The following is a 20,047-nucleotide window of genomic DNA, read 5'->3' as shown; positions in this document are numbered from 1 at the left end:
GCTCTGCTCTTCCCAATGTATCTTTTAAAGAATTTAAATCACCTTCTAAACTTTTTAAGTTTAGATGCATCAATATTAAGTAATTACTTATAAGTTTTACTTCTGGTATTTTTAATAGACATTTCCTTCCTACTATCCCACCAAAATTACAGCTATCTAGTGAATAAACTAATTTCAACATAAGTTGCTATTCAAATAAATCTGCAATACTTTATGAACATAATGTTTCCTGGATGGAATTTGAAAATCTCTGCATTGGGCCAGAATTTCCTGCTTTATTTTGTTGCAGATTTAATAAAATCCTGGAAATTGCTTGACCTGCAGTATGGGCACTTGCAGATTGACTTCTGGAGCACATTCTCTCTACATCAGAAAATGTTGTTAAATATTTCCAGGATCAAGTACCAGAAATATTATCAAAACAATTTTTCTAATAAGTGCATATCATAGTGTGTGTTAGATAGGAGCAATCAATAATTCTCTATGAACTGAATGAGTGAGTAAATTAGGACAAATACTCTACCTAGGAGAAGTCTCATAGTTTGACAGAAATAATATAGTCATTGCATCATTATTATATTTATTGAATAACGAATTTTACTTGGTGAGATACTAGAATTTATAGAGAATATTAATGCCATTCTTACTCTCTTTCAAGATAAAATCTCTGAAAAAAAGAATATTTTCATTCATACTACAAATTTTTAGTATTTGCTATCTGCTAGCACTGTTCCAGGGACTGGTTGTATAATGGCAAATAAGGCAGACAAAAATCCCTGCCTTTGGAGAACTTACATTTAAATGTGGATGACAACCAAACAGCAAAATATGTATTATCTTTTTGATAAGTGCTATAGAAATAAAAGTACATAAACAGGCATATGAAGTGGATGGAGTGTTTTAGATAAGATGCCTAGTACAGGCTTCATAAAGGAAATTTTTGAATTAAGAGATAGAGATCTGAAAATGTGCTATATTCCCATAATAGCACAAGAAAGGGGAGAGGATAGGAAATGGTGTTGTGTGTGAGGACTAGGTGCTATATTGGTCCTTGGTGATCCACTACTGCATGTAGCAGTCCGTATTGGGTCCCACTATGGTTACCCACCAACACATTGGGACTCAGTGTGTGCACTACACTTGAACAGCGTTGTGGTTTGAATTGGTAGGAAGGCTAGGGGAATGGCTTGTAGATTCAAGCAGAACAGAAAGCACTGAAACCAGTGTCAGGTGGGAGGTCACAAGGCCTCTCCAGCTCCTTTGGCTAATTTCCATTTATACATCCAAAAGAAAGAGAAAAGTTGTACAAGGAAATTATTCTAACATGTAATTTGAAAAGGAAAAGCAGGAAAGGAAAGCAAGGGAACTTGAGATTCTAGAAGAGATTCATGATGGTTACGGAAAGACAAGGAGGTCAGAAATAAGCAGCAATACAAAGGCTCTGGTTGGCTTCTGGGCAGTCAAAAATGAATATGGAATATGGCAAATGTGTCTGTGTGAGGTGGGGGCAGGGATGAATTGTGCTAAAAGACTTAACCCCTAGGACCTCAGACCATGATGTTATTTGGAAGAAGGGTCACTACAGAAAGAATTAAAGATAATGAGATCACACTGGAGTATGGTCGGTACCTAACTGAATATGACTGGTGTCTTTGTTGAAAAAAAAAAAAAAAAAGAGAGAGAGAGAGAAACCTGGGGGCTGATGCTGTGGTATAATGAGTAAAGCCTCTGCAATGCTGGCATCCCATATGGGCACTGGTTTGAGTCATGGCTGCTCCACCTCCCTGCTAATGGCCTGGGAGAGCAGCAGAAGACGGCCCAAGTACTAGGGTCCCCTGCACCCACGTGGGAGACCTGGTTGGAGTTCCTGCCTTTGGATCCAACAGCTCCAGCCATTGAGGCCATTTGGGGAGTGTGAACCAGGAGATGGAAGATCTCTGTTTCACCCTCTCTGTAAATCTGCCTTTCAAATAGGTGAATAAAGCTTTAAGACAGAGAGAGCCATTTGAACACAGAAACATGTACACAGGGTGAGCACCATGTGGAGACTAGTCACCCTGCCTCAGCCCTCACTCAAGGCCTTCCACTGGTCATGGGGCCGCTGCCATCTTGCTGTCAGACCTCTGCCCTCCAGAACTCTGAGACAGTAATTTCAGGTGTCCCAAACCCTTCAGTTTGTGCCAGCTGTTTTAATACCCCTGGGAAACGAATTCAGCCAAGATTATTTTCGAGGCCAACAGGAAGATCACTCTTATCGTTCGAGAAGAATGAGGCATCTGATTGTCACGTGCATCAGGAAAGTCCAGTATCTTTGACTTCTGTAGAGAAAATTGTATTTTCCTGTTTTACCAAACCTCTCTAAGTCAACTGTTTCATTTTCGTTTTAGAAAAATCACATCAAATCTGCTCTCTGATGAACAAATTACAGAGCCCCTCCTGATTTCCTGATTGATGTGTGTCTGCAGTATTAGTCACACACACAGAAACTGATCTGTGAACATGAGGCACAGATGAAGAATAAAGCTCTTTCCAGACACAGAACTGAAAGAGTAAAAGTTGCAGAGAGAGAAACCTAGATTCAGCTCTTCTTCCCACAGGTTGTGCAGCTCACTGCGCCCCTGTGCCCTGCAGGGCTGCAGCCTGGGAAGATTCTGCCCCCAGTCACAGAAGGGTCAGGGCAGAGCAAGGTGCAAAGAAATCCAAGGTTTTCTTGGCTTCCTTCCCGATGGCACAGGACCCAAAACCAGCTGCGGCTTCAGGCGCATGCCCGGCCTGGAGGGCGGCCTAGAAAGGGAGCGTCCCTGGTCAGGTTCGCCCCGCCGTGGAGGAGGAGGCCAGAGCGGGCGGCAGCCCCTGGGACAGCGCAACCTCTGCCGTGTTCGCTTGGCCACGCCGCAGCCAACTCAGTTGGACAATTATTTTGTGGCCTAGGAATGTCGTTCCTCCCGCGTTCAAAGGGAGCGGGGCAGAACCGGCACGTCCGGAGGGGTGGAGCCCGATGGCCTAGGGCAGCCTCGAGAAAGCGCCCTCCAGGGTCTGGAAGGCCGCGCTCCCCTAGGAAACCCCGGGCAGTCACTCCGCGGCTGTTAGGGCCTCTGTTCTCAAGCTGGCCACAGCCAGGAGAGCCTTCACCGTCCCTCGGGCTTGGCGAGCGCCCTCTCGGCGGCTCTTTCCGGGGCCCGTGCCCAGCAGGCGTCCTCGGTATCCCCTAGCGGCACTGGCCTCCTCGCTGCACGTGCATCCCAGCTTCGTTCTCGGGCGGCTGTTTGGCTTCCCCCGGACCCCTCCCGGGCCGGGGGCTGCCCAGCGTCTTCCCCGGGAAATTCCCGCCTGTGCAGCTGGCCGTCCAGCAACCGACTGCAGGCGGGCCGGGTATCCAGGGTGGAAAGCCAGCTTCGGGCGAGTCGGCAGGTGCAGCTGGGGCTCCCGACTGCTATGCCGTACCTTCTCCGGGCCCACCCCCCGCCCCAAAGACGGCCGCCATCAAGCTCCTCTGCGGCGGCAGCTGCAGCCGACAGGCAAACACGCCCACCAACACGCTCAGCCTCATTTGCCACGGAGGGGGAAAAAAAAAAAAAGGCAGGCCGGCAAGCCAGCACTGAGCATGCGCAGTGTGGAGGGCGGGGCGCTCTCCGGCTGCGCGTCGGAGCTGGCGCTCCTCAGGCCGGCCCGGCGCCTCCGCCGCCCGCCCGCCCGCACGCCCGCTCGGAGCCGCGCCCGCCGCAGGCTGCGCCCGTCCCGCCCCGCCCCGCCCCCCGCCGCTCGTCCCCGCCGCGGCCGCGCCGCCTGCAGCAGCAGCAGCAGCAGCAGCGGCACCCGGCAGCAGCTGCTCCTTCCCGGCGGCCGCCCCCCGCGGGTCCCTCCCTGGCTGCGGGAGAGAAGAAGGTAGAAGGAGGACGCCGAGCCGCGCTGCCCGCGCCGGAGACCTTCGCCTTGCCCTGCCTGCTCCTCACCCCCTAGGAGGAACATGGGTAAGTCATCCTCCCTCCCCCGTCATCGCCTGACATTTTTCTCTCTCAGCCTGCTGCAGGGTGGGGAGCGTTTCTCGCGCAAAGTTGCCGGATTCCCCAAGCCCACGGGCGTGAGGCGGTGGCTGAGCCACCGGGGAGCGTCGGCGCACGCGGCACGCGCGCCGGTACCGGGCCGGGAGGGTCCCGAGCCGGGTGGGGTCGGGCTGGGGCCGGACCGCCGCCCGGCTCTCCGGCACCTCGCTGCCTGCCTCCCCTCCTCCATGCTTCCTGCCGGTGCCCGGGCACCCCGGAGCCGCCTCGCCGGCTCGCCTCCTCTGCCCCAGCGCCGCTTCCCCCGAGGCCGCTGGTCCGCCAGCCAGCCGGCCGACCCCCGGAGACACCACTTGGTGTAACTCGCTTCCCTGTCAGGGCGACCTTTCCCCATCTTGGGGACTGCGCGTCCTGGGCAGGGAAGTGGGAGCAAGTAGTTGGTGAGGGCGATTCTACAACCTGCACAGAAACAATTTTCCATGGGCGAGAGCGGACAGCCCCATAGGCTGGGAGGATGACTTGTCAGAGGCCACGAGGAACGTGAGGCAGGGTAGAGCCGCTAGCTGTTGAATTAGTGTCGGGCGACTACACCGTGCGGTGCTCCAGTGCTCAACCCGCTTCTCGCCGTCTTCGCCCGCCTCCTGCCTCAGGAAGCTGCACCCTGTGACATATTGTTACCCAACTTACATGCTAGTTATTCCTTCCCGGCTTCCCCTGCCTCAATCTGCATAATCTGATTTTAGTTCCTTTGTATTTAAAGTTAATCTCGAGGGAGAGGTTTGCTTTTAAACATCTCACCCAAAGCAATCTTACAAAAATGTAATTGAACCTCAGTGTTTCTCATTGTGTATTTCTGAACTTTTACATTCAGGCATCACAAATACTCGTGCATCTGTTAAATTCTGTAATGCCACCCAGAGCCGAAAGTTTCTTTTAATAGTAGCAGCTCGGAATACTGTACTTCTGCGTGTTCCCCAGTTTGTTTCCACTCCTGTCTGTCATAATTTCCTCATTTAAAAAATTTGCTCCATTGGCATCTGTCACGTCAGGCTTTTCCCACCCCTTCTGCGCGAGTTATTTTTAAGCTTGAGATGAGTGTGGTCCTTTCATCTGCCATGCAGTGCTCTATGCATCCAGAGTTAGGTCACGGCAACTCAAAATGTTCAAGGAAATATCTCAATCTAGAAATGGTGTTGATGGAGCTTCCTAGAAAAGCAAAGGCTTCCTGGAAAAGCTCTGATTCAGACCTCTGGCCATTTAGCAGGAAGAGGTGGTATAAAGGAAAAATGATGTGGGTCCCTGAATTTTATTTTCAGTTGTTGACAGGCTGAGCAAATCTCTGTAAAAACAGGGTGGCCCATTTTCATATGCCTATCCTTTTTCTAGGAGCAGAATTTTAAATGAGATTATTGGACATATTGTGTCTTTCCTTTAAGTATGCATACATTTTCTTAACTATAGGCCACAAGCTTGGCCTATAAAATGCATTTCCCCATGTGTCAAAGTAACTTAAAAACCCATTTGACTAAAAATTTTAGCATTCATGTTGAATCAGTACTTTTTAAATGGAAAAATCCAAATCAGTTGCAACACACCTGAATAAAAATACCTAAAACAAATGAAATTGCCTATTTAAAAATTATTAATCTTTAAAATAGTGGATACTATTACATAATTTAAAAAATAAAAGTCCAATTAGAAGCCCATCACTCATTTGACACCATAGAAGCTGTTTGGTTTCTCTTATAGTACTTGTTGGTACCTTGGTAGAAGCTTTTTAGCACTTACATAATCTGCCTTATAATGGAATTGTTATTAATCATGAGTTTCAAAAGATGAAAAGTATGTCCTAATAATTTTTGTGTCTCTCTCAGTGCTTTTCTCGTAGTAGGCATTTAGTAAATCTTTGGCAAATTAATTGTTGGACCTAAACCACTTACCTTTTAATTTTCAACATTTGAACCTAAAAGTATAGGCTCTGAACAAACTTTGAACAAACCTTTGCGCTGGTAGGTGTTATGGAAATGTGGAAGAAGCCACAACAGGGAAGAATATTTATACTATAGCCTCTTTCTTTTTAAAAGAGAAGAAAAAGTTGGATGATCCTGTCAGGCTTTGGGTCAGACTTAGGCAAGACGTTTCTTTCTGTTCTGCCATTCCAATGGTAAAGCTGTTTTGTGTATGCTCAGTAGGTACATACAATAATATAAAATTGAAACCCTGGAAAGCAATTATTTGAGCCAAGGAAGTTACAATAATTAATACATATAGTATATATAATATATACATATTAATATACATCTATATTATATACATATATTAATATGTATATGTATACATATGTACTGCATATTTACATGCACACATATATATATGAGGTGGAACATATGTTGGTTAATGGTAAGGGGAAAAAAATCACTGTCTTCTCAAAAATAAGGTGATTAAAAATATATATTCTCATGACTGACATTTCTCCATAAGAAAGTGAAGAAAAATTACTATATAGCCTTATGGGCCATAACTATTAATTTATGTGTATACTTTACTATAAATTCACAATATTTAATATTGTGAATATATAAACACAATATATAAATATATTTTTATATAATTTATAAACAATATTTATTGTCATGTACCATATTCTATGAGAGGATAAAGGTGAGTAAACATTCATGTTTCAAGTTGTTTGTAATCTTTTTTATTTTAAATTTATATTTGAAAGAGTTACAGAGAGAGGTGTTACATCTGCTGGTTAATTCCCCAGATGGTTGTAACGGCTGCTACTGGACCAGGCCAAAGCCAGGAGCCAGGAGATTTTCCCAGGTCTCCCAAGTGAGTGGCAAGGGCCCAAGCACTTGGGCCATCTTCCAATGCTTTTCCCAGGCCTTTAGCAGGGAGCTGAATGGGAAGTGGAGCAGCTGGGACACGAACCCATGCCCAGATGGTATATGGTGGCAGCTTGAACCTGCAACATCACAGAGCCTGCCCCAGTTGCTTATGATTTTAAGGAACACATCACAAATAACTGTAACAGGAATGAATGTTAAAGTGATACAAGAGAACTTTACATCTAATATGGATTCAAGGGATGGAGAAAACATTTGAGGGAAATGGTGTTATTTGAACCAAAGGTCGGTTAAGTTTCTAAATGGCAGAAGTGAGACTGTTAATCAGAATGAGGGGGAGGGATGATAGAAATGAAAATCCAGAGATAGGGAACTTTTGAGGAATTTCTAGGATGTGATTAACCATGTGAAAGATAAAGAAATCATAGGTGACAGTGATGAAAAAATTCTAGTAGACCAGATACTGGAAAACCTTAAATGCCAAATGGTAGAAGAGTTTGTACATCACTTGTCTATTGAGGGTAATTGTTAAACATTTTTGTGCAGTTAAGTTATAGATTACATCTGTAATTAAGAAAATCTGTCAATTGAGTGCAGAATGGGTTAGATGAGAAATGAGAGAATGCTTCAGAAGGGAGTTGCTGCAGTTCCAGTAAAAATGTTTCATGTCCTGAACTAGATTATGGCACTTGATTGCCTGGGTGATAATGACAATGTGGGGATCTGTTAATACATTCTCAATCCATTGGAAGAGGAAACATGAGAACCCATTTGAACTTGTTGAGTTGGACATTTTGGCCTGTCTCTGCTCCCTAATGACAGGGACTCTGTTATATTAGGTTTTGAATGTATTTGTAATATCACTGTGTGGCACATAGCTTTATATGGTAGAAATGTGCTGACTAAAATAGGTAGAAAAAATTAAACGTTTATTTGTAACTCTCAAGAGAAGGTTTGAACTAGAGATTTAGAAGTGATCCACAGATATCCTGAGGTGATATTTGAAGTTGATAGAGGATAAGGATCAACAAAGAAAAAGAAGATAATCTGTCCAAGGTAAGAATTTTGAGGAATGCCCTCAGAGTTAGGGAAAAGGAATCGCGTGATTTGACACTGAAAAAATACCAAAGTAGGTAGCAGTGAAAGACTAGAATCATATGGTTGATTTCAAGAAAGAATAAATGGTCAATAATGTCTTTTTTTTTTTTTTTTTTTAGATTTATTTATTTATTTGAAAGTCAGAGTTGCACAGAGAGAAGGAGAGGCAGAGAAAGAGGTCTTCCATCTGCTGGTTCATTCCCCAATTGGCCGCAGTGGGCAGAGCTGAGCCGATCTGAAGCCGGGAGCCAGGAGCTTCTTCTGGGTCTTCCATGCGGGTGCAGGGGCCCAAGGGCTTGGGCCATCTTCTACTGTTCTCCCAGGCCATAGCAGAGAGCTGGATAGGAACTGGAGCAGCCGGGACTAGAACCAATGCCCATATGGGATGCTGGCACTGCAGTCAGCAGCTTTACCAGCTATGCCACAGTGCTGGACCCAATAATGTCTATTTCTACAGAATAATCAGTGATAAAGGACTGAGAAAAGGCTTAAGTTCATATACTTTGGTAGGATGTTACCCAGTATGATCAGCTGTTCATATCCATACCTGCTGCTTCTATGGATTCAACCAACTGGGAATGAAAAATATTTGGGGAAAAAATTAAGTCTATATTGAACACGTACAGACTTTTTTTTTATCCTTATGCCCAAACAATACACATGTACATTGTGTTAGGTATTGTAGGTATCTAGAGATGATTTAAAGTACATGAGAGGATACGTATAGGTTGTATGCAAGTACTATTTCATTTTCTATAAGGGACTTTGGAAACCATGGATTGGGGTGGGGGTGAGGGTACTAGGTAATGAGAAGGTCCTGAAAAGAATCACTGAAGCATACTGATGGACAGTTTTTATATTTTCCAAACAGGTTACTTAAGAAAGGTATGGTAAATATGGAATTTAGTTGTAAAGTAAGCGGGTAATGAGTAGGAAAAAACAGCTCACTGTGTATTTTCATGCTGTATTCCTTATTTTGTTTAAAGATCTGTAAGAAAGCATAGATTTTTTTTTAAATGTTGCACATTACTTGGAGTGGCAAATGTTATTTATTTGCCTCAGAATAATTTTTAATAGTGCTTTCTCACTTCTTTGATACTCCATTTTCTTATATCATTGTGATTTAGCATACTACAGTTCTTTTTGTAAAATGCATGGTGAATTTAGAATGACTTTATTTTATAATTTTGCATAAAGAAAACTCTTTATTGATAAATGATTTTACCATTTCCAGTTTACTATCAGACATTGTGAATTTGGGGACTTTTCCAGGTTATTCTTGTATCTCCAATTATACTCTTAATTCCTGGAGTTGTATTTTTCTCTGCAGAAGCAAGTATATATCAACTTTATAGATGGTCCTTTTCTCTTAATTGTAAGTTCAGGAATGAATTAGTTAAAAAAAAATACCACTTTTGCCTGATCTTTGCAAGTCAAGGTGGGGTGATCACATATTTTTATTAGCTGATAATTACTAGAAATTGTGATTTTAAAAGAGCATAGATGATTAAAAAGTAAAATAATTTTTCTTACGTTGGTATTATAATGTTTTCTATATGCTCCTCATACCTTTTGTTGGAGATGGCTAAGTTCACTATCCTTAGTTGAGTCTTATTATGAAGTCTCTTTGGAAAGTTATAATACCTATAACTCATTTTGAGATTCAAGAAATTTTTGCTTTCATAATGGGATCTTGGAGCTTTTGTACACTTTTGGGGTAATAATGTGGTTTGCTCTCTCCAGAAATTCCTGGTCACTTGACTTTGAACTTGGCAATTCTGGAGTTATTGGTGGCACCAGCAACAGCTATCAGAATTGCCTAAATGTTTATTATCCAATCATGAACATCAGGAAGAAAGGAATAGGGAAGACCTACTCCTTGGGGAACCCCATAAATTTTGTATAGCCAATTCTTTAGATAACTGATAAGAGAAAATTTAAATTATTTTCCTAGACATTTTAATTTGTCAAACAGCTCATTAACATATTGAAAAGAGCAAAAATAAAGATATCAGAATAGGTTATTATCTTAATTCATTTTATGCTGCTGTAATAGAATACCTGAAGCGGAATGATTTTTCAGGATCAGAAATTTATTCTTTCACAGTCTGGAAGCTGGAAGTGCAAGAGCAAGGTTTGCAAACTTTTGCACAGCCATCACCTGGAGAGCTTGTTAAAAAAAGATTACTGTGCATGTCCTTAGAAATTCAGGTTCAGTGAGTGTGGGATCGGTTCACAATTTGCCTTGTCAAGACATTCCCTGGTGATGCTGCACTGGAAAAGCACCACCCTTCCAGTAGAGGTTGATGAGCTTTTTCCATAAAGGGCCAGATGGTAGATCTTTTAGGCTTTACATGCCAAGAGACAAAAATCAAGGATGTAATGTAGAAAAGAGAGAATATACATATGATGAGAACAAGTACTCATGAATATTTTTACCAAATTCAAAATATAATATTAATGGAACATAGCTTATTGTAGTACAAAATGAAAAGTAAGGAATTCTTTTTGGGGGATATAATTTCACTTATTTGAGACTCATAGTTATCCTATCTGAATGAGTCCAGATGTTCATCTGTTAATGCAGATCTGCAGTGCGATTTTACAAATTTTATCTTTGAAGGCTTTTTGCACACAGATAGGTATTGCAAATTGCATATGATTTTTAATGAGCATATTTATTATATGGAAGACATTTATAGAATTATTTTCTACTCCACTTTAGATGTTTGCCATGTAGCATGCAGATTAACTGCTTCCAGTGGATGGTTTGGTAGGAGCCCCTCAACTGTTCAGTTACATTTGAAATAAGGAAATTTCCTTTGCACTTGCAACAAGGTCTGAAAAGCACTGCTAGGACTACAGTTTGAAGTTACAAAATTTATCTCTGAAATTTCTGTATGTAGGAAGGTCTTGTTTTACTTTTTGACAATAATGGAGAGTATGAAGTAGATTGGTTTTAACTTGTGATTTGAACAGTGTGTCAAATTGATTTACTGTGGTGTAAGTAACCATAAAAGCATGTTGCTACCTGACTTTCTGGTCGGATTCATTAGGAAATGTTATCAAATCTACAAAATCTAACTTTCAGAGCCATTCATTGTTTGGTAATAGTGGTTGGCATTTCTTTTGGCATAGAAAATTTCAATTGTGCGTTTGAGCCCAAATAAATTACAATAAAACTTTAAAGCTGCTAAACTATTGAACTTCTTCTGCAAAATAAAACAAGTTAAGATATTCACTTTCTATTTCTGATTGAAATGCATAGAACTGATGATAGTTAAATCTGTGAAAGCAAACGAAGTTCACTGGCAGTACTACTGGTTCAGTGATATGAAATAAATTAAAATATTTCCCTATAAAAAAACCTATTGATGAATACCAGACTGATGAACCATAAACTTTGCACATAAGTTCAACTAAACAGTTTTCTATTCCTCATATATTTCTGCCACTATCTGTTGTAATACATCTTAGCAGATTCCACTTCAGGTTGTACTGAAATAGTGTTTTCTCAACTTTGAAAATATGCTTGCCAATTATTTTCTATACAGACTCTTTATAGAAGCTTATTTAGTCACTACAAGCTTGGGATGGACTTCTTAAAAAAAACAGTAGGGGCCAGTGCTCTGGTATAGTTGATGGGGCCGCTGCCTGCAGTGCTGGCATCTCATATGGATGCCGGTTCTAGCCCTGGCTGCTCCACTTCCGATCCAGCTCTCTGCTGTGGCCTGGGAAAACAGTGGAAGATGGCCCAAGTCCTTGGGCCCTTGCACCCATGTAGAGGATCCGTAGAAGGCTCCTGGCTTCGGACCAGCTGTTGCGGCCATTTGGGTAGTGGACCAGCAGATAGAAGACCTCTCTCTTGCTCTGCCTCTGCCTCTCTGTAACTCTGCTTTTCAGATAAATAAATAATAAATCTTAAAAAAAATAAAAATAAAGTAGTACCAGTATCTTTCAGTCAACTCAAGAGCTGGGGAAAACCTCTTCATCTTTTTTTTTTTTTTTTTTTAAGTTACATTAAATGTTGATATTGCTCCCATTGTCTTCCCTTCAAGTAGCTGTTCTCACTGAAAGCTGTTCTTAAAAAGTTATCTTCTCTGGGAATATCTATTTGGTTGGTGCTGTCAAATACAATTTAATTATCTTTATGTAAGCAGCCCTCCTTTCTGGAGCCACTCATGTTTGCAGCTTCATTTTCATGAAAAAATTCTGCTATGATGAGGTATTTTATGTTTCCTGATTTCTCTGACAATGCTTTCATATGCGTTAGTAATCTGATGAATTGGTTAATGTCAATGTGTATTCTATTTTTGTAGCAGAGCTACAGTATCATTGCATAGTACAGTGGCTTGCTATCTAACTCAATAACAACATAGTCTACACACTGCTTTAAATGCCTTAAACGAATGAGGTTATGTCCTTATAAACTGTAAGCTGAAAATATTGTAAGTACAAAATGCATTTAATGCATTTAACCTATGGATATCGTGGTTTAACATCACAGTATACTATAGAGAATAGGTTACTTACCCTTGTTATTGTTGACTTGGAGTTGTGGCCCCTGCCTAGCATCATAAGAGAGTATCTTAATGAATTTCGATAACCAAGAAAAGATCAAAATTCAAATTAGGATTTCTACTGAGTGCTTATTGCTTTTGTACCATCGTAAAGTTTCAGAAATCATGCTGAACCATTGTAAGTTGGGGACCATCTGTATACTTTTCTTGTTTTGACATGACCAAAATTAAATCTTGTGGTTTGACAGTATACATGATACATGAAACACTGGTGAGTCATGACTGTGTCACTGCAATTTGTAGTGCATCAAACAGCAAGGTTGTGGATGATGTGAATGCTGCTATAAACAACACACAGAGGAATGAGTGGTGTACCGATAAAATTATTTATGGGCACTGAAATTTAATTTTCACGTCATGAAATACATATTCTTTTCATTTTGTTCAACCATTATAAATATAAAAGCCACCCCTATCTGTGGCCTTAGTGTGCTAACTTCTGCTGTAGGAGTAAAGCTGTGCTACCTTACCTTTCCCCAGTGAATATTAGAAAGGGTGATTCTTGTCTTTCTTCTTCATTAACAAATTGGAGCTATCCTTGTATAATAAAAAGAACACTAACATTGGAAGTAGGAAATCAAAACTCTAATTCCAGCACGGCCCTTACTAAATATGTGAACTCAGACTTGTTTCTTAACCTCACCGACCATCAAATCCCTAATCAAAGTAAAAAGAGAGCCCTGATATAATCATTTGAAGTGTTAGATTTTCAAATTGAAATATCTTTAAATTCCAAAAAACCAGCAATCTGGAGGTCTCATATAGAGATCTCTTGAATAACAAATAATCTGGCTTCCTTGAGCCTACAAACCTATATGGGAAAGCTAATCAAAGTTGAGTACAGAATCCCTCTTTCAGGCTAGGCAAAAGTGTGTGTGTGTGTGTGTGTGTGTGCATGCACACCTACAGGAACAAGGTAACAGCAAGGATTCAGTGGATTAATGGGAGACTCTTCACATTTTCATTAGTAAGAGCCCAGGCCCTTGTCTCCACCTTATTGTACTACTGAGACCATTTCTTCATTGTCTGCTAGGCTTTGTGCTCTCCCATCCTTTCTGTACTAAGACAGAGTAATCTTTTTTAAAAGATGCCACATCAATTATAACACTCTGAAGTAATTATTATTTTTATAATTTTTTAATAATTATTTCAATTGCCTATCACATTAGGTTTAAACTCTTAGCTTTCGAGAGCCATGGAAATTTGCTATATCATATATATATGAAAGATTTATTTTTTAACTTATATATAAATATTTATTTATTTATTTGATAGGCAGAAAGAGAGAGAGATTGAGAAGATAGAACTCTTCATCTGCTGGTTCACTCCCCATATGGTTGCAAATGCTAGGTCTGGGCCAGGCCGAAGCCAGGGGCCCAGAATTCTATGCTAGGGTCTCCCGCATGGATGACTTGCCCAAACATTTGGCTTCCTCAGGTGAATTAACAAGGAACTGGACTAGAAGCAGAGCAGCTGGACCTTAAGGTAGTGTTCTGATGAGGGATGCTGACATGACACGTAACTGCTATGCCACAACACTAGCCCTACTGTTATATTTCTCACAACTCTGAAATGTGAGGTTACTTCAAAAAGTTCTTGGAAGATGAAATTAAAATATAAATTTGTATTGGTGCAAAAATATTTTGAAATCCATGCATAGTTACTTCGTAATACGTACTTCCATGGAATTTTTGAAGAATACTCTTTTTAAAACATTTATTTGAAAGGCACAAATACAAGAGACAAAGAGACAGAGAGAGATGTTCCATTTGCTGGTTCACTCCCCAGATGCCTGCAACAGCTGTGACTGGTCCAGGTGAAGCCGGGAGCCCTAACTCAATCTGGTCTCCATGTAGGTGGCAAGGATCCAAGTATGTGAGCCACCACTTGCTACCTTGCAGCATGCACATTAGCAGAAAGCCAGAATGGGAAGCAGAGCTAGGAACTTGAACTCCTACATTCATTGATGGGGGTTGTAGGTGTCAGAAGCGACATCTTAACTGCTGTGCCAAGAGTGTATCCCTTGAAGAACCCTCTTATACATGGATCTCAGTTGTGTGTGTGTGTGTTTGTGCCAAAATAAACTCTTGTTTTTTCCATGAACTTTTAAAGTCCTCTTGAATATCTCCCTTTGATATTGTCACTGTCCCCTGGATGTTCCTTGTTAATACCAGAGACAGCAGCAGTATACCTCTGCTCCTATTATTCCTTCTTCTGTGCTTCTTCTGGTAAAGGATTACCTCTTTTCTTAATCACTCTCCATAGTCTAGCTCATGAAACTCTTTTCTGACCTCATTCCAGTCTCTCACTGCTTTCGAAATTTGCTACATGGATTTCAAAACATGTTCAGTGATATAGTTTTATTAACTTAATGCTTCAAATTTCTTGTGGACATTCAGTCAATACTGTGTGTTGATGTCATAGAGTCACTGTAGGTTTGGATCAAGCTCCTGCTTCTAATTTAACAGCGTTATCCTATAGTGGTGATAGGCATGTTTGTAATAAAGGTTATACACCTGCAGTCTATGAGCCACAAATACCATGCAGATATATTTTCTTAGGGAAGTTTTAGGAATTAGTTCATATTTAACTACAAAGAAATTTCTAATAAATAATAAAATCTGCTTTATCTACTTTTTTTGAAAGATTAAAAAAATTAGCCTCCCTTAGCCTTGATTCTCATTAATGACAATAAGTTATAGTTCTACTTGGGCAGGGTGTGAGGTTCCCAGTTCATTGCTTTCTGTTATCATCCATCCTACAAATTTCACTCATGAATACTACATTTGTCTGGCTGTTGGAGGTATCTGAATTACTAAAGATTTAATTGTGTCTAAAAGTGTGATTAAGTTGAATTTGTATTTTTGAAAATTAATTTCTTTTAAAATTAAGAAATTATTATGAAAATTAAACAGTCAAGAGCACAGTCAGCCTCTTAATGATATAAGTGGTCATCAGTCATGGTTAAGCTGAATTTTAGAATGAGAGGATAAGTTCTTTGCTTTTCTACAAACTGTTTAGTGGAGTCTTTGACAGGTCAAATAAGCTCTTAACATCCCCATTTTGTATATGCCTCTAAAATATTATAATTATTAATATTAACTAATTTTTTTTGACAGGCAGAGTGGACAGAGAGAGACAGAGAGAAAGGTCTTCCTTTCTCGTTGGTTCACCTCCCAGTGGCTGCTGCAGCCGGCACGCTGTGGCCGACACACTGCGCTGATCCGAAGCCAGGAGCCAGGTGCTTCTTCTGGTCTCCCATGCAGGTGCAGCGCCCAAGCACTTGGGCCATCCTCCACTGCCTTCCTGGGCCACAGCAGAGAGCTGGACAGGAACAGGAGTGACCGGGACAGAATCCGGCGCCCCGACCAGGACTAGAACCCACTGTGTTGGTGCCGCAGGCAGAGGATTAGCCTAGTGAGCCACGCGCCGGCCAATATTAACTAATATTAGTGAAACCCAAGGATAGATTCCAAGCCTATTTCAAATACAACTAGGACAAATCGTAATATGGAAACCTTCAATTTCAGTTATCTAACTGGAACTTCATTAGTCTAAAGCAAGATCTGTTGTATTTTTTGTTTCCTTATTTTTCACTCTTGAGCAGTAAATACATCTTCTAGGAAAATGATAGCATGATATTTTAAAAAATCCTCAAAGTACAATAGGGCCACTAGATTGTTTCTAAGAAATATTATTTTCTTATATCTTAGCCTTTTCTTTTTCAAAAAACTTTATTTTATTTGAAAGGTGGAGTTACAAAGGGAGAGGGAGAAACAGAAAGAGATCTTCCACCCTCTGACAGCAAGGACCAGCGCTGGGCCACGTTGAACCCAGGAGCTTCTTTGAGGGTCTCCCATGTGGGTGGCAGGGGCAGAAGCACTTGGGCCATTATCCAGTGATCTCTCATGTGCATTAATAGGGAGCTGAATCAGAAGTGCGGCAGTCAAGCTGTGAACCATTGTGCAGCCCCAGAAAGCATTTTCAAATATATAAAAATTATATAGGGGCTAGCACTGTGATATAGTAGGCTAAGCCTCTGTGGTGCTGGCGTCTCATAGGCACCGGTTTATGTCTTGGCTGCTCCTCTTCTGATCCGGCTCTCTGCTGTGGCTTGGGAAAGCAGTGGAAAATGGCCCAAGTGCTTGGGTCCCTGAACCCACATGGGAAACCCAGAAGAAGTTCTTGGCTCTTGGTTTTGGATAGGCGCAGCTTCAGCCTTCGTGCCCATTTGGGAGTGAACCAGTGGATGGAAGACCTTTCTCTGTTTCTCCCTCTCTCTGTAACTCTACCTCTCAAATAAGTATTTTAAAAAATTATATAAAAGTATTCAAAATAATTACATATCAAAGGAGTACATAAAATATGTAGTTTAAATCCTAAGTTATTGTTTAAACTATATAAAAATTTATAGAAAACTATATAAAATTTTCAGATGACTAGTAAATTCTCCTAATTTGTGGAGATATACCAGGAATTGTACTTTTAGAAAAACATTTCTTTCAAAGCTGCGAAAAAGCCACATCATGTAAGTTTTTTAAAAAATTATTTTTTAAAATTTTTTATTTGAACTGCAGAGAGAGAAACACACAGAGATCTTCTGTCTGCTGGTTCACTCCCTTAGCAGCCAGGGCTGGGCCAGGTTGAATCCAGGAGCATGGAACTTAGTCCAGGGCTCCCAAATCGGTGGCAGGGACCCAAGTCCTGTTGACTCCCAAGGTGCACATTAGCAGGAAATGGGTTGAAAGAAGAGCCAGAACCTAAACTCAGGCTCTTCATATGGGATGTGAGCATCCCAAGGGATACCTTAACTGCCACACCAAATACCTGTTCCTGTGATTTAAACAACAAAAAAAGTTATGATAGAGGCATAGGCATTTGACTTAATGGTTAATAAGCAAGTTAGGATACCCACATCCTGCATCAGAGAATCTGAATTTGAACCCCAACTCGGGCTCCTGGTTCCAACTTCCTGCTAATGCAGACTGTGGGAGGCAGCAGCCATGGCTGCAGTATTTGGATTCCTGTCACCCACATGGGAGAACTGGATTGAATTCCCAACTTTGCCCACCTGGCTGTTGTGGACATTTGGCAAGTGAAGCAGTGCACCTTCTTGCTCTCTTGCTCTTTTGTCTCTTTTCTGTCTCTCTCATTCTCAAAAAAGTAAAAAATTGAAAAAAATTGTATATTTGGTCTCTATAATCAGAGCAGAGAAAAAACTTATATAGGCTGATTCATATCCTTTTAGTTGCAAAATTGCATTTTTGGGTAAGGGTAATACTGTGTTAAGATTCAAGAAAGAATAACTGTCCATTGTGTCACATTTCTGGATTTATATGGTTTGTACAATATACCAATCAAATCAGAAACACAAGACAGCCTTTTAGATATTACAAAAAGTGACAAAACAAGTAGTACAAGTAGTCACATTTTCTGCACAAACTCAGATTGTAACTGTAGGTAAATAATATTGTAAAAAATGAATAATAGAAATAGATAAAAATAGAAAGCACCCTTAGAGATTTTTCAGCATCTGTTATAGTTTTTCTGGCATATGCAAGTGCTCATATGTATAACAACCCAGGTTTTGTGTGTGTGTGCACGTGCATATACGCGCATGTGCACCTAGAATTCATTTCCTTATTCAGTTAATCACTTAATGAAAGCTAGAATAGAAATTTTGTATTAATATAATATGGCAGAGACTGCTCTGTAGATTTGATTGTTACTTTTCGGTTGCATTTTTAGATATATAGACAGTTGTTAGCTGGTAGCTAACCTGGTTGGATTATAAATTCATTTTTGAAGAGTTTACTTCTATATAAGCAAGATACAAGCAGTCCTTACATTGCATAGTTCTCATTTAGATGAGTTTTATATGAGTTTCTGTTAACTGCAAAATGCCAACTGCCTGCCTATTCTGTGGAAAGATCCTGGACTTTAAGACAAATACAGGGGTATCTTAAAAGATTTGTGGAAAATGAAGTTATAAAGATATGAATTTATTTTGGTGTAAAAATGAAATCCATGCAGTTTTTTTCATAAATCTGAGTTTTCTAAAAAAATTTTGCACCCAAATAAACATGCTTTTAATCCAATTTTTCAATAAATTCTTTTTTTAAGATTAATTAATTTATTTGAAAGAGTGACAGAGAGGTAGAGACAGTGAGACATCTTCCATCTGCTGATTCACTCCCCAGATGGCCACAATAGCTGGGGCTGGGACACACTCAAACCAGGAGCTTCATCGAGGTCTCCCATATGGATGGCAGGGGTGCAAATACATGGGCCATCTGCTGCTGCTTTTCCTAGACCATTAGCAGGGAGCTGGATTGGAAGTGGAACAGCTGGAATATGAACTGGCATTCATATGAGTGGGATTCTGGTGTCTCAGGTAGCACTTTACCTGCTGTACCACAGACAAACTTTTTAAAGATTCTTCCTACAAATGAATTTATCCTAATTTTGGCGCTTCTTCTGTGCAAGTTATGCAGCTTTTCTATTCAGTTTTCTCTTCTAATAAAATGTGGGTGATAATCACACCTATTTCACAAGATAGTTATAACTTACATATAATAATATCCATGTGAACTTTAATTTCCATATCCAAAGATGAAAATACCATCACTTCTGGAAATATTTCCATATAAAACTAATCAGTATAATGCTGTTTATAGCATTAACAAAACTGTTGTCAGTATTGTTATAGTAGCAAATTATATTTTCCAAAAATAGCTGTACCAATATCTCTAGTCTTACATATTCTTCTAGAACTTAGGACTTTTCACTGAGATTTGGGTCTAATTCTATTGAATTTGAGTATGCATATTACCTACTTGGAACCAGCAGAATACAGTAGAAATGATTCTGTGTGACTTCTTAGTCCTGCATGTAGAAGGCAATGTTGCTTCCACTTCTTTGTTGGACAACACTGTGCTTGGAGACCCAAGAAGTCAGTACCTTGAGGCTGCCGTGTTGTTAGGAGGCCCAGCCTAATAGAACTGTCTCAGGTGTTAGGTGTCAGTCAGTAATCCTGGTCTTCAAGATCTTTCTGACTAGTCAGTACATGTGTGAGTGAGTGAATGGATGATTGGATAATTCAAATGGTTCCAGCTGTAGCCATTGAAATGCCAGTATCACCCCTAACCTTTGAGATTGCATGAGGACCAGACCCTGTGGAATGTAGACAAACCATCTTCAGTGTGTTCTTTGTCAGTTCCTGGTTCACTGAATCTGTGAGTGTAATAAATTGGCTTTTGTTTTATGGCAGCAAGTTTGGGATGATTTATTATATAACAATAATTGGAATAGTTATAAAACTGAAAAGATAACATTTTCTCAGTAAGAAATAGATTGCTATTATAAAATAAATCAAAGTGAGAACTGCCTGCTACATAAATGTTTACTGAGTTTTCTTTAGTTTTAAATGAAGGTAGCCTAATAGAGAATTCTGTCTGGTAAGTTGTATTGCCCTATGGTTTTTTACTTGTTCTTTATTCTTACCATAATTCCCTTAAAT

General features: G+C 40.5%; 1 protein-coding gene across 7 annotated transcripts in view; it reads left to right on the top strand.

Annotated features, from left to right (window-relative positions):
- The first annotated feature begins 3,750 nt into the window (after positions 1-3,750).
- RAP1GDS1 (Rap1 GTPase-GDP dissociation stimulator 1) overlaps positions 3,751-20,047 on the top strand; it is a 167,569-nt gene continuing 151,272 nt past the window's right edge. For 3 of the 7 annotated variants that reach the window (XM_070047841.2, XM_070047840.2, XM_070047838.2), the window contains exon 1: positions 3,761-3,971. In XM_070047841.2, coding sequence (XP_069903942.1) covers positions 3,968-3,971 — 4 coding nt within the window. In that variant the 5' untranslated portion in view covers positions 3,761-3,967. Of the gene's footprint in view, positions 3,972-19,638; positions 19,764-20,047 lie in introns of those variants that run through there. The other 4 variants (XM_070047837.2, XM_070047842.2, XM_070047839.2 and 1 more) reach the window with 4 other exon arrangements.

The sequence above is a fragment of the Oryctolagus cuniculus genome, chromosome 8 (assembly GCF_051225735.1).
Source record: "Oryctolagus cuniculus isolate XC-2025 breed Fujian yellow rabbit chromosome 8, ASM5122573v1, whole genome shotgun sequence".
In the NCBI taxonomy this organism is placed as follows: domain Eukaryota; kingdom Metazoa; phylum Chordata; class Mammalia; order Lagomorpha; family Leporidae; genus Oryctolagus; species Oryctolagus cuniculus.
Note: the sequence above shows the minus strand (reverse complement) of the source record. Positions and strands in the feature narration are given on the sequence as shown.